Source organism: Lithobates pipiens, unplaced genomic scaffold (genome assembly GCF_037356315.1).
Source record: "Lithobates pipiens isolate NorthernLeopardFrog02 unplaced genomic scaffold, aLitPip1_a1.2 Scaffold_16, whole genome shotgun sequence".
Taxonomy (NCBI): domain Eukaryota; kingdom Metazoa; phylum Chordata; class Amphibia; order Anura; family Ranidae; genus Lithobates; species Lithobates pipiens.
Genome location: NW_027507748.1, coordinates 351166111 through 351180828, shown reverse-complemented (window position 1 = coordinate 351180828; position 14718 = coordinate 351166111). Strand labels below are relative to the sequence as shown.

Sequence of the window (14718 nt, the reverse complement as noted above, 5' to 3'; positions counted from 1 at the left end):
TTATCCAATACAGGAGGAGTGTTTTGTTAATAGGCACGCCATAAAGTGTTTGTAAAAGTGGGAGATTTGAACAGAGCAAATAAAAGTATAAGCAGAGGTTACCTTTAGCAAATATCACATGCTAAAATAGGATCTAAATCTATGAATAAGTAAATTAAAGCAGGCTACAGTTGGAGAATTTTGAATATAAAGTCTTTGGAAAAAAAAAAAATCCTACGAAAATTCTCAAAACATTTGTTTTAAAGATTTTGCTTGCTTTTAACATCTTATTTTGGAATGAATGGACTTTACAGAACGAAAACCACATACACAGTTAGAATTGTGCTTATTCGAGAAAAAAAAATTCCATCCAGTTCCTTTGAATGTTGACTTGACCATGTTGGTTTGACTTGACCAACTAATTATTAGGAATACAAAAACTTTCTTAGAACCTTCTTTCCCTCAAGAATTTTTGTTAAAAATTCTACCCAACTATGGCAAGCTTTAGAAGCAAATACTGATTTCTAAAAGTCAAGTTTTGCTTCTCTATCCTCCTGAGCAACCCTATTGTTTAATAAGACCATTAAAGAACAGTAAGGGGGTAGGAAAACCCAGAGCAAGTTTGTCATACAATACAAGTCAAGATTAAGATATAAATTGCTTAGTGTTTGAATTGTCCATGTTTGTAACATATACTTTTAGTGACACTGCAAATTTGACCATAACTTTGAGGTTGGTCATTAATTTTTTTTAGGAAAACTTGACATACCCACCTCTAAATATGTTGTTCACCCTGCAGAGCTTTTACTACATAACGCAAAGTAGCCCATGTCAACACAGCTATAGAGAATGATGCAGTTATTTCCAGCATGCTCACACATTCAGAAATATCAGTAGCATGCTGCGCAGTCAGCCAAGTAAAAGACTAGAATAAGTAACACTTATGTTATTTATATTAAATAATTTACCATGATAAAAAAAAATGTGTTTAGTAGATACATAGAAATGGATGATTTTCCTGTTAACTTGCCTATTTAAGCTGGCCATAGTTGGAATATTAGAAACAGACCGGTTCTGCATTCTGTTGAATGGGAAGGTTAACATTTTTGTTGATCAGCAATAGACTGCAGCCGCTGATCAGTGTGCCAGTGATGGTCCTTGCTGTTAGAATACAATGTTTCAGTGAGGAGGAATCCCCTACTCCAACTTGCTTGCATGAATAGAGCGATCCATTGGTTTGTTTTTTTTCCCCCCATTCAGGCAGCTGGCCAAAAAAATGTAATGAATTAAATTTATCCACAGCTTTATCCATTTCATAGGGAAAAAAACAGCTTTAATTTAACAGAGCTCCAATTGGTTGCTGTTTTTGGCAATTAATAGTTGCATTGAAAGGTGTATTAGTGCAGTGGTTCTCAATCAGTAACCTGGAGAGCGATTCACGTTAGTCCCTGGACCACTTCTCCACCCCTAATCATGGTCATCATTATTAGCTATAACCCACTTGAGTTCAAGACTAATAGCCTTTTTCCAGATCATGCAACACTGAACCCAAATTATAATTTTATATTCCTTTTTTTTGGAGCCAGATAAAGTTTTCTTTTGGTGGTATTTTTACCCACTGGGTTTTTGTATGATTTACTATATGAAGAAACAAAATAATAGTTTTCTTGGTTAAAAATACATAGGAAAAATGGCAGGGTAGTTTGTAGCTTGAAAACCCTCCAGGTGATCTCATGTTTTGCCACAATTTTTTGAAAAATGAAGAGGTGTGCTGATATTGCCAAACATGGAGCTTGGTAAAGGTACCCTGACACAATATTGTACAGATTACAGGCTGTCTACATAACAGGAAAAGGAGAGCACTGGCTGCTGGGGGAATAACAAAGGTAAGCATTTCTGCCTGTTGCTTACCACCTAGACTAGACTAAAGGGGCATTTAACACTTGCTGTGCTGGGAGGCAAGGTTCGATTCTCATCCATCCTGACAACTCCACACTGCCTAAGGCCTAATGCTCAAAAAGCACTTGCTCAGCTCATCCAAATGCCTTTGCTCCTGGTAGGAGAAAAGGTGCTTAAAAAAAATAAAAAAAAAAAAAAAAAAAACAGAAAAGAAACATGGTAAAAGCATGTCTAGACACATAGGCTAACATACATTGGGGTTTAAATTGCCTGTAAAAGCTGCATTTTTCTGCCCAGTGTACAAGAGTCCTAACTTTTTATTTTGTTTGTTTTGCATTGCTATCAGAGTTTTCCTTTGATACATTCAGAGAAAGAACTCACCGAAACTCATCATTGCTTTTTTATCACCTCTACACTACCCAATTACTTCCTTCCCTTGTGAAATAAATGCATTCTATATCTGTGCTCAGCCATTTTGTTTTTCTTTAATACAAGAACCCTACGATGACAAGGTGTTAAAAGTCCTCAAGAGCCACTGCACTAGAACACGTATTGCCTACAAACACTACAGGGACACCCCCTGACAATCCCAGTACTGCCCAGGAACAATCCATGATTCAGTTCCCAACTACCCCTCTGCACTGTGTGTAGGTGACAAGCAAAAAAGAAAAAAAGAGAAAAGAAGGATAGTTAACCAAGTGCATATCACATAAATCCTTTGGTTTGTTTTCATTGTAAGAACATTTTTATATACGTAAATAAAGAATACATTTTATTTAGTAGTCAGTATACAATTTGGAGTTTAATATAAACAATGTAAAAAAAAAAAAAAATCTCGCAATGAGTAATAAGTACTATTATGATAAAAGTAAGACTGCGTCTATGACAAATGTTAAAAGTGTTAAAAAGCTTGTGCTCGGGGGAGGGTTTATCATTATTTTGATAATCAACATCTGTTTCCCCTATATACATATACAATAATTTGCTGCAAAAAAACATACATTTATCTGTAATTTATACAAAGTTACATGCTTAGCATTCAACAGAACCAGACTGTACAAAGAATTTGCACGCAAAATGTTCTACTTGCCCTGCACATATAAGTTAAAGTAGTTTTTAAAACAATGTACTTTCAGTACCTACACATTTAAGAGCAGTAGCCATGCAAACCATGTTTTCCTCAATATATAAAAGTATATATGTGTATATATATATATATCCCCAAAGAGTCATGTCCAATGCGGAGCCCTATATACAGTTGAAATATCTGTGCCCTTCTTTTTACCCTGAGAGATCATGCAGTAATTCCCTTGCCAGAATGGCTGATAAAGCTAAAGAAATTTTAAAAAATACATAAAAAAAAAAAAAGTTGCACAACTATACACATTGGCTGAGGTCCATTCAATTCTTGGAAGGAAGTGCAGTGGGAAATTAACAAGCAATCGTCTTTAGGTAGAGTAGATAAATGTCCATCTTCTTTTAAAGCAGACCTAAAACAAATACATAGCAAGTTATTTCTAAGTCATACTATTATTACAATTTCTATTCTCAGTTATACCCACAAAAAGTAAAACTTTGCTTATATTCCCTCAATGCAGCCCACCTGGTAAAATGCTTAAATTCCTACCCATTTCAACAATCTTCACTAGGCGACTTGCCCGCTGCTGAACAGCCTTGGCAAAAAACCTGTCTGGCTCCACTTCCTACCGCACAGAAGCATCACAGCCCCATTTATGATGGATGAACCATGCTCAAAGGCCTCCAGTGGAGTATGCAGAACAAAAAAGGCAGGAAAGTATTTTACCAAGGAGGCTCCACTGGGGGGGGGGGGGGGGGTTAAATAAAGGCCAACTGTACCAAGAGGGGCCCCAGCTAGAAAGCACAGCCAGGTCCTGGACCCCTCTGCACATTACAAAGTAGTTGGGCAGTGCAGCCTGGAACCAAGACCCAACCTGTGACTGGACAGTAAAGGAGCAGTAGCACTCTGAACATACTTGGAGGGGAGCACAGCTGATCAGAATACACTGTACAAGGCTGTACAGCCCAGTTAGCGCAGAATGCTGATCGTCCCCATATTCTGGGAAATGCTACGTAGAGGAATATGTAACCAGCTATGGACATTCATCAGTGTACACAGGGCATGTTTAGTATGCCTGGTCCCTCTGCCCCACTGCCACTCCCACTGTGCATTTGCCTGCAATGCCTAGCTGTCAAATGGGAGTTCCTGTGTAAATTCAGAATAAAAAAAAAAAATAAAAAAAGGGAGAAGGAGGACCTTCAGGCGGTGTGTTTATCAACACTGTGTGATAGGGAGATATAGAGTAACAGTGTTACATTTGCATCTACTGCTTAATTCCTCTGCAGATCTGCTTATATCAGTTGAAGTAAAACAGACAAGTAAAAATAGTTTGACCCTTTATTAACTCAGTTTATTTTATATATACTGCATATACACCATTACCAAAAGTATTGTGATGCCTGCCTTTACACGCACATGAACTTTAATGGCATTCCACTCTTAGTCTGTAGGATTCAATATTGAGTTGACCAACCCTTTGCAGCTATAACAGCTTTAACTCTTCTGGGAAAGCTGTCCACAGGGTTTAGGACTGTGTCTATAGGAATGTTTGACCATTCTTCCAGAAGCACATTTGTGAGGTCAGACATTTATGTGGAGGAGAAGGCCTGGTTCATAGTCTCTAATTCATCCCAAATGTGTTCTATCGGGTTCCTCCACCCCAAACTCACTTATCCATGTCTTTATGGATCTTTCTTTGTGCACTGGTCCAAATTATTTGGTGTAAAGGGGGGGGGGGGGATTATGGTCTGGGGTTGTTTTTCAGGGCTTGGGACCTTAGTTCCAGTGAAGGAAACTCTTAAGGCAGCAGCATACCCAAGACATTTTGGACAATTTCATGCTCCCAAACTTTGTGGGAACTGTTTGGGGATGGTCCCTTCCTGTTACAACATGACTGCGCACCAGTGCACAAACAAGGTCCATAAAGACATGCATGAGCGAGTTTGGGGTGAAGGAACTTGACTGGCCTGCACAGAGTCCTGACCGCAACTCGACAGAACACCTTTGGGACGAATTAGAGTGGAGACTGAGTTAGGCCTTCTCATTCAACATCAATGTCTGACCTCAAATGCGCTTCTGGAAGAATGGTCAAACATTCCCATAGACACTCCTGAACGATTTTCCGAGATATAAGCATTCAATGAGAAAAGGGTACGGACCAAATTATACATTTTTCTTACCATTCCCCTTATAGTGGATAATTCAGTGCTCCAATTGTCGAATTCGTTCTTCCACCATGCCCTTTTGTCTTGGGTTTTGAGCTTGCCTCCACCCAGCAGAATCTGTTCTTGCCGGTCTCTCACTTGTATACTTTCTTCTGGAGTTAAAACTGTCATCAACCTGAATATAAATCAATGATAAAAATAAAGGGGCCATCAGAGCACAAAAAAAGCCGCTAGGGAATAATTTTCCTTACAGATTCCTATTGAAACTAATATGTAAAACACAAAAAGTACAGTAAGATTTGTGAACTTTTGGAAGCATTATGGTGGTCTGATTTTCATCTAAACCACACCCATTTTCAAGGTAATCATTGCCAGATCTAAATTATCATTCTAATCTTATTGAAAACAATGGCCATGCTGAAATATCTGTGTAAACTTAGTGGATGACCAATTTGTCAGAGAAAGAAATTAAATAGTTATTCAGAAAGCATTCTCCTGGGAAAAATGCTATATTTTTTTAGTTAAAATGCCTATAAAAAAGGAGGAGTGTCTCCTCACTGCATTCATCTAATACAATTGTGCGTGTTAATGAAAACATTTTGGAAGGCAGATCCTCTGCCCACCACCTTAACTCTATAGCTAGCTTCAGATAGCTTCTTTTGAATGAAAAAAAAAATACTGGAGGAGCTTGTTGTACTAACCATACGATATTGAAATATACTTATGTTCCTAAGTGGGGTGCTTATGGTATTACATGCATGAAGCATATCTGGCTGGTAAATTGCCATCCTTTCCTTTGTTGCAGACTTTGTACAGTCTACCACAATCCATGTATTTTTACTATTTGCAGCTGTTCCATACAGTGCAGGCACAAAATCTGCCCTCTGTCTTTTCGCTTTCACCAACACCTATTTTTGGGCTGTTGTGGCACAGTGAAATACAGAAGGGCCTTATTTTTAATTGTTTTCCATTCCTAGCGAATATCTATTTGGAGGCCTACCCCTGTAAGGCCATGGATCTGTGCGAGACTTGTCCAGTGAACAGTGGGAAAATGCACTGGAAGCAGTGAAAGCTAGTTCTCTTTATAATTTTCAGTGTTTATCGCAATTGTACCTTTTATTGCGGGTTCATTATACCCCAGTGAAATGGTTTAAAATGGGGCTTTTGTCAGAACCAGTTTGTCCAAAATGTAGAAGAGATCATGGGGGTCTCATCCACATGCTGTGGAGATGTCCCAAGTTACAGATACTGGAAATCTGTTCTTGCAACGGTCAATAAAGTATTTCAAACAGACATCCCTTCTGACCCCGGGCACCGTCTGCTGGGAGTTTTTTTGATATTATACTAGATACCTTTACTACAGAAGTTGTTTCCATAGCCTTGTTTCTGGCAAGTAAAATTATTCTACTCCACTGGAAAAGCACTTCCCCTTCCATTCCTTAAGGAATGGCTAGACCATATGGGTACTATGAGATATGAAAAAGGCCATTTACCAGCAATGTGGATGGCCTGCTAAATTTTAGAGCATTTAGGGAGGTTGGCTTGATGCACAAGACTTGGCCCAGTAGAACCGATTATAGATGGGATATTGGGGTAGAATGCTGTTGGTTACTCAATGCTGGTTATTACTATCTGACTTTGGAGTGTTCAATATTAACAACTTCCCGCCCATGCTATAGCCAAAAGACTGCTACAGCTTGGGGTTTAACTGCCGGGAGGGCGTCCATGGACGTCCTCCCGTTTACCTGTTCCCAGCGTGCCACCGTGGGCGCGCATCAGGGAATATCTGTGGTAAATGGCCAATCACAGTGGCCATTTACCACATGATCGGTGTGTCCAATGAAAGAGGATCTTAAGTGTAAACATATGAGACTCTCTCATTGATGGCTCTCCCTCTTCACACAGGGACCGTGTGTGAGGGTGAGCGTCTGTGCTGCAGATCTGTGAGTGCCAACTATCATCTGTCAATTTACAGTAAATACAGTGCCCAAATAGTGCCCATCGGTGTCACAGTTGTCATCAGTGTAATTGTACCCATTGGTGTCACAGTACCCATCATTGTCATCAGTGCCACCTGTTGTCAGTGCCCACCAACAATGTCTAGAAAAGATTTTTCAGCTAAGGAGGCGTACAATATTCTTGCGGCCAACAAGAGCAAAGGGGAGCTTTCTGCTTCCTCCTCAAATTCAGATTCTGGAGTCTCAGGTTAACTACAAGCCTTTTCTAAGCAGTGGAACACCGACAGCTTCAGAGGAGGATGATAGTCTGCCCGCCAGACGAAGGCGTTCTGGTGAGGAGGCAGTGCCATCCACCAGCACCGTAGTACCTCAGCAACAAAGACCAAGCACCAGTGGGGTGTCACCTCAGTCCCAAAGGGTTAGGTCCCATGCCAGCCTTCCCCATTCCCTTCAGAACCCCCTTGTGGCTTCCTCCTAATTCAGGAGAAGCCAACATTCCCCCTTGAACTGCCCAACCAGGAGTCCAGGTGGATAGATTTGTTCCACTTAATTTTTACTGAGGACCTGCTAGCATCAATCATGGCCCAGTACAACCTGTATGCACAACAATTTATAGCAAGTAACCCAACATCCTATTATGCCCGTCCCGACAAGTGGAGAGCCCTAACAGTGGAGAAGTTTAATATATTTTTTTGGGCCTTTTTTGGAATTACGTTGATATTGGTCAACCCTCCCCCATCCACCACATGCCCATCTTTTCCTCAGTAATGCCCAGAACCAGATATCTCATGATTGTGAGGTTCCCACACTAGTATGATAATATGCAGTGCCCTCCCCAAAATGATCCAAATTATGATAAGCTTTATAAAATTCGGCCACTACTAAATTATTTTTCTGAAATATTCCCCCAGTTTTTTACTCCAGACCAACACATATGCATGGATGATTCGCTTAACAAATTTCCTGGCAGACTGGGCTTCAAGATATTTATTCTCACCAAAAGGGCACGCTATGAGGTGAAGCTGTATAAATTGTGTGAATGAGCCACATGGTATACATATGCCTTCATGGTATACGAAGGGAAGGACACCCAGCTGCATCCCCCTAATTGCCCAGACTACATGGGATAAAGCGGGAAAGTAGTTTGGGAACTCATAAACCCACTCTTTGAGAAAGGCTACCATTTGTATGTAGACAACTTCTATACAAGTTTGCCCCTGCTCCACAACCTTCACAGGAAGAACACTCCAGCATGTGGCACCGCAAGGAAGAACCAGAAGGGCTTTCCTCAAAGGCTTGGCAACAAGAAGTTAAGAGGGGAGACGGCGAGTTTGCGGAATGAGGAAATTCTGTCTGAAGTGGAGGGACAGAACGGATATCTACATGCCGTCTTCGATCCACAATGCCACCTTCGTGGAGATCACCAGGAGGAATGGCCCAATCCAAAAGCCAACATGTATCCACGAATACAATATGTTCATGGGGGGTGTCGACTTCAACGACCAAATGCTCGAACCCTACCTTGCCACAAGACGAACATACCAGTGGTGTAAAAAAAGTATCAATTTGTTTAATTTGGCCATATACAACACCTACCTATTTATAATCTACCGCAACTCCACCAACAGCCCCCAACCCTTCCTTGGCTACCAGGTGGAAATCACTGCCTTTATATTCCTAAACGGTCCACCAGAAAACATTCGATCCAATGCGATTAGCAGACTCTCCGAACACCACTTCGCAGATAAAATCCCTCCCAGACCAACAGGCCAGAAAACATCAGAAAAAAGGCTGCTTATGCTCCAGAGGAGGAGTTAGAAGAGACACCACTTATTGTGGCCAGTGTCCTTACCAACCAGGCCTCTGCATAGGTGACCATTTCTGCCGCTACCATACTTCACTATATTATTAGTGAAGTATGGTAAACATAACCCTTACTTCTTGCCATTAATCGTCACACCCCTTATGCTACTGCTTGCTTTGTATCTGACCCTGGTTTGTTATTCGACCACGCTTCTGCCGATTCTGTACATACCTCACCTGATCTGGAGCTGACCCTGGACTGTTTGACTATGCTTTTTGCCTGCCTCTTGGATTGATCTTGTACCTCGCTACTGGACTAGTGAGATTCATAACACAGGGGTCTCACATATGTGAGGGGCTCCAGAATTGTTTTTCTAGATGAAAACTAATTTTTTTGTTTTCTCATTCCTAGATTAGGGTCAGAAGACTAGGAGGCTTCAAAGAGATTTGGTTGGGAGAAGCCTCTACCCTTGTGCCCATTCTGTCCTGAACGAGGCCATACTTCTGCCTGCTGTCTGTAGGTCATCATCATGCCTCTGCCTGTCACATGAACTGGCCACACCACATGGACCATGTTCCTGCCTACTACCAGGACCAATATTTTGGCACTGCTGACAATCTCTGCCTGCGTTGACCCTGGACTGTATATGGACAGTATCCCTGCCTGCTTCTTGTACTGACCATTGACAGTATTCCTACCTGTTCCCTGGACAATTGCGCTACTAAAAATCACAGGTAATCTGGTTTACCCTTTGCTCAGCAGAATGTATTTCGGGGTGTAATGCTTGGTATGTGCATTCTGTGTGTCCCTAGAACACCTCACAGTGTTCCTTGCATTTTGGGCCTCTGTATGTGGCCAGGCTTTGTTAAAGTCACACATGTGGTATCACCATACTCAGGAGTAGCAGAATGTATTTTGGGGTGTCATTTTTGCTATATACATGTTATGTGTTGGAAATATCTTATAAATGGACAACTTTGTGTAAAAAAAAAAAAAAAAAAAAGTTAAATTTTTTTCCCCAAAAAAACTTCTGGGAAAAAAAAGAAACAAAAAAAAAAAACCACACAAGCAAACATTCACAAGACTCATTATGCCTTGTAGATTATACATTTGGGTGATAGCTTTCCAAAACGGGTTCATTTTTGGCCAGTTTCACTGTCTGTGGCATTCCAGGGCCTTCAAAATTGTAATAGGTAGTCAACAAGTTAGATGTGTAATTTATGCTCCTAGAACTCCCTGCATGTTGGGCCTCTACGTGGCTAGGCTGTGAAAAAGTCCCACATGTGGTATTTCCATACTCAGGAGGGAGTAGCAGAATGTATTTCTGAGTGTCATTTGTGGTATGCACATGTCATGTGAGAGAAAAAAAAACAAAAAACTAACTATTACCATGACAAAAAATGTTTTCTACAAAAAACAATCTACATTTGCAAAGAATTGTGGGGAAAAAAACACAACTTCAAAAAACTCACCATGCATCTTATTAAATACCTTGTAATGTCTACTTTCAAAAAAGGAGTAATTGGGGGGGGGGGATTTGTAATTTCCTGGCTTGTTCGGGTCACAAGAAATGAGATGAGATAGGCCGCCAGTACATCAGGTGTAATTTTTTTTTTATGATTTGCACCATAGATTGTAGACTCTCTAACTAACACAAACCAAATAATATCCACCAATTTGGGTTATTTTTACCAAAATATATGTAGCAGTATAAATTGTGGCCAAAATTTATGAAGAAAAATTAATAAATTTGCTAAATTTTATCACAGAAACAAAGAAAAATTTCCAGTCTTTTTTAATTTAAAGCGCAAAAAATAAAAAAAACCCAGAGGGGATCAAATACCACCAAATGAAATCTCTATTTGTATGAAAAAAGGACAACAAATTCGTTTAGGTACAGTAATACATGACTGAGTAATTGTCAAAGTGTGAGAGCACTGAAAGCTGAAAATTGGTCTGGGCAGAAGTGGTGTTTAAGTGCCCAGTAGGCAAGTGGTTGGCACTGGGATTTCAGTTTTCAGCCACCAGGTGTTCTCTTTAGTGAGCTCTATGCAGTTGGAAGCTATAATTGCTTATTTGTTTTGTAGAATAAAACTTTGCATGTGGAACATGTATTGCTTGAATGTGTTCAACTAAAAAAAATTTTTTTTTGCGTTTTTAAATCAGAAGCAACTATCAGATATTAGTACAGCAATTTCTCTGCTGAGATATTGCGTTCTGACAGTAGGGCTAAAGATCACTTTTGTTCTACAGTAAGACTATGAAAACAACTGAAAGAAAAACAGAATAATCTGGTTAATTTATACTATTTTTCAGCTTGGTGAAAAGAAAAAACAAAAACAAAAAAAAAAAAAAAAACTAAATACCAAAAGAAAAAATGTCATATTGACAAAAAGGCATGGTAAAGAAAAATATAAAAAAAAAAAAAAAAAAAAAAAGTTGAGAGGATGCCTTGCTGTCAAATTATAAAATGGATTAATCTCAAAGTTATCTGCAAGTGGCATCAATTTCTAAGTGCTAGTGCATACAGGCATTTGAGATGTATTTATGTGTTCAAATTATAGGTAATAAAAATAAAGCATTTTAATTTCTAATACCAATGCCTTAAAACTCAGTGTTGGGCCACACAAGACAATAATCCAAACAGAGTAAATTATTGACAAAGTGGCTCAAAAGCAAGACAATTGAAAGTGACCTACTCTGAATACATCCTTACAATTATGTAATTGTACACACGATCGAAATTCTCGTCGGAAAAAGCTCTGATGGTTTTCCCATCGGAATTCCGTTCAAACTGTCTTGCCTACATACGGTTACACCAAATTCCGACCGCCAAGAGCACGATGACGTACGACATGTATGACGGGACTAGAAAAAGGAAGTTCAATACCTAGTAGCCAATAGCTTCCATCTCCTAGTTGAATCTGAGCATGCGTGAGTTTTTGCGTGTTGGAATTGAATACACACGATCGGAATTTCCGATAGCATTTTCTCAATTTTCCAGATGGAAAAACTTTCTATCAAATTTTGGCTGGCGGGAATTCGGGCAGCTAAATTCCAATGGAGCATACACATGATCGCATTTTCCGATGAAAAGCTCTCATCTGTCTTTTTCTGGCCGGAATTCCGATCATGTGTACGTGACATTACTAAAAAAAAAACAAAAAAAAAAAAAAACACGTTTCTTCTAGCACAAACAATTAGTGATGGACGAACTTCCGACGGGACGTTTCGCGAACGCGAAATGCGAACGGACCCAAACGTTCGCGAAACCGACCGTTCGCCGCGGGCCCCATTGACTTCAATGGGAGGCGAACTTTGCAAACCTTCATGTCGAATTTGCGGCCACGTGGTAATTATTAGGGGGTAAAACGTAGTCCCACCATCTGGACAATGACATAATACATGTATGAGGTGAATTTGGGATCGATAACTACAAGCATTTTTATTTTATTTGGGAAATTGTTCTAACAATTCAGGACTATGGAGCTAATGAAGGCAATGGAGGAGAGGGAAGGTCAGGGACCAGGGTAGGCAAAGAAGAGGGTGCAGGAGATGATCACCAGCAGCGTGACATACCGGAATGACACATGCACCGTGATAGAGGCATCTGACAGCAGCACCGTAATACAGAGCACTGACAGCAGCACCGTGACATACAGCGCTGACAGCAGCACCGTGACATACAGCGCTGACAGCAGCACCGTGACATACAGCGCTGACAGCAGCACCGTGACATACAGCGCTGACAGCAGCACCGTGACATACAGCGCTGACAGCAGCACCGTGACATACAGCGCTGACAGCAGCACCGTGACATACAGCGCTGACAGCAGCACCGTGACATACAGCGCTGACAGCAGCACCGTGACATACAGCGCTGACAGCAGCACCGTGACATACAGCGCTGACAGCAGCACCGTGACATACAGCGCTGACAGCAGCACCGTGACATACAGCACTGACAGCAGCACCGTAAGCAGCCCCAGGAGGAAGTCAGCACAGCACAGGGATGGTGTGATCCCCTCATAATAAGAACCCCCAGGAGGAAGTCAGCACAGCACAGGGATAGTGTGATCCCTTCATAATAAGAACCCCCAGGAGGAAGTCAGCACAGCACAGGGATATCATAAGCAGCCCCAGTAGAAATATGACACCGCTCAACCTCTTCAAAGAGGAGGGTAGGGGCATATAGTACGGTGTGCTTTTTTGGGTCAAGGAAGTGAGCCAAATGAATTAAGAAGGTCTGTGTGCTTGATTAAAAAAATAGTTTATAGACATATACATGGTCTACTGGTCACATGTGTTGAATTCCTCCGAGATCCATGCCTCATTCATTTTTAGAAATGTGAGGTAGTTAACACTGTGGTGAGCTAGGCGAGTACGCTTATCGGTCACAATCCCCCCTGCTGCGCTGAACGTCCTTTCGGACAGGACACTGGATGAGGGGCAAGCCAACAGTTCGATTGCAAATTGGGCAAGCTCTGGCCAGAGGTCAAGCCTGCCCACCCAGTAGTCTAGGGGTTCATCACTCCTCAGAGCGTCCACATCGGCCGTTAACCCAATGTAGTCGGACACCTGACGGTCTAGGCGTTCCCTGATGCTGGATCCGGATGACACCTGTCGATGGGTCGGCTGAAAGAATGACCTCATATCCGAAGTCACCAACACATCTTCAAACCGGCCTCTTCTTGCAGGCGCTGTTGGATTGGTACCCGCAAATCCTTCTCTGGGAGTGGGAATTGCTCCTCTGCCAGCGCACGCAAAAGCAGAATGCAGCATTTCTCGAAGCAAGGCCTGGAAGTGCTGCATTCTGACAGCCCTCTGCGACGGCGGTAACATTTCCGCCATTTTGTGTTTGTACCGGGGGTCTAAGTACGTTGCCACCCAGTACTGGTCCTTGACCCTCATGCTTTTTATACGGGGGTCCCTATTAAAACACTGGAGCATGAAGGCCCCCATTTGCACTAAAGTGGAAGCGGTGTGGTGGCCTGGCTCCTGCTCATCATCCAGGATAATGTCGTCCTCTTCATTCTCCTCTCCCCATCCTCGCACAACAGGGATCCCAGAAAGGTTTAAAGCATGCTCTTCTTGCTCCTGCTCATCCGCCCCGGCACCATCCTCCTCTGACTCCTCATCAGACTCCTGTTGTTGACTTGTCTCAGATAGAGTAGCCCCCCCTGGGAATTCATCCAGCATTGCGACTTCCTCATCTTCCCGCTCCTGCTCCTCCACAGCCTGATCAATGACACGACGCAATGCACGCTCCAGAAAGAAGGCATAAGGTACCATGTCACTGATGGCGCCATGGCTGCGACTGACCAGTTTGGTGATCTCCTCAAATGGCCGCAGAAGTCTGCATGTGTCGCGCATGAGCAGCCACTGGCGCGGTGAAAAAAAACCCAGCTCCCCAGAACCGTTTCTTTCGCAGAGTTCATACAGGTAGACGTTAACTGCACGTTTCTGCTGGAGCAGCCTATCAAGCATATAGAAGGTTGAGTTCCATCGCGTCGGGCAATCGCAAATAAGACGTCTGACCGGCAGATGGTGTCGCCGCTGAATGTCAGCAAGGCGAGCCATGGCCGTGTAAGATCTTCTGAAATGGGCCGAGATTTTCCTTGCCTGCCGCAAGATGTCCTGGACCCCAGGGTATTTGACAAGGAATCGCTGCACGACCAAGTTTAAGACGTGTGCCATGCACGGCACGTGCGTGATTTTGCCCTGTTTCAATGCGCTAAGCAGATTGGCACCGTTGTCACACACCACTTTACCAACTGTCAAATTGAGCGGTGTTAGCCACTCATCTGCCTGTGAACGCAAAGCTGAAAGGAGTGC

The 14718-nt window shown here is 42.0% G+C and overlaps 1 protein-coding gene across 1 annotated transcript in view; it reads right to left on the bottom strand.

Annotated features, from left to right (window-relative positions):
- Window positions 1-2637: 2637 nt before the first annotated feature.
- LUZP1 (leucine zipper protein 1) overlaps window positions 2638-14718 on the bottom strand; it is a 138241-nt gene continuing 126160 nt past the window's right edge. Inside the window, exons 4-5 of the mRNA XM_077481897.1 lie at window positions 5137-5296; window positions 2638-3368 (exon numbers count right to left, since the gene is read on the bottom strand). Of these exons, the coding sequence (XP_077338023.1) occupies window positions 5159-5296 (138 nt within the window). The 3' untranslated portion in view covers window positions 2638-3368; window positions 5137-5158. The remainder of the gene's footprint in view (window positions 3369-5136; window positions 5297-14718) is intronic.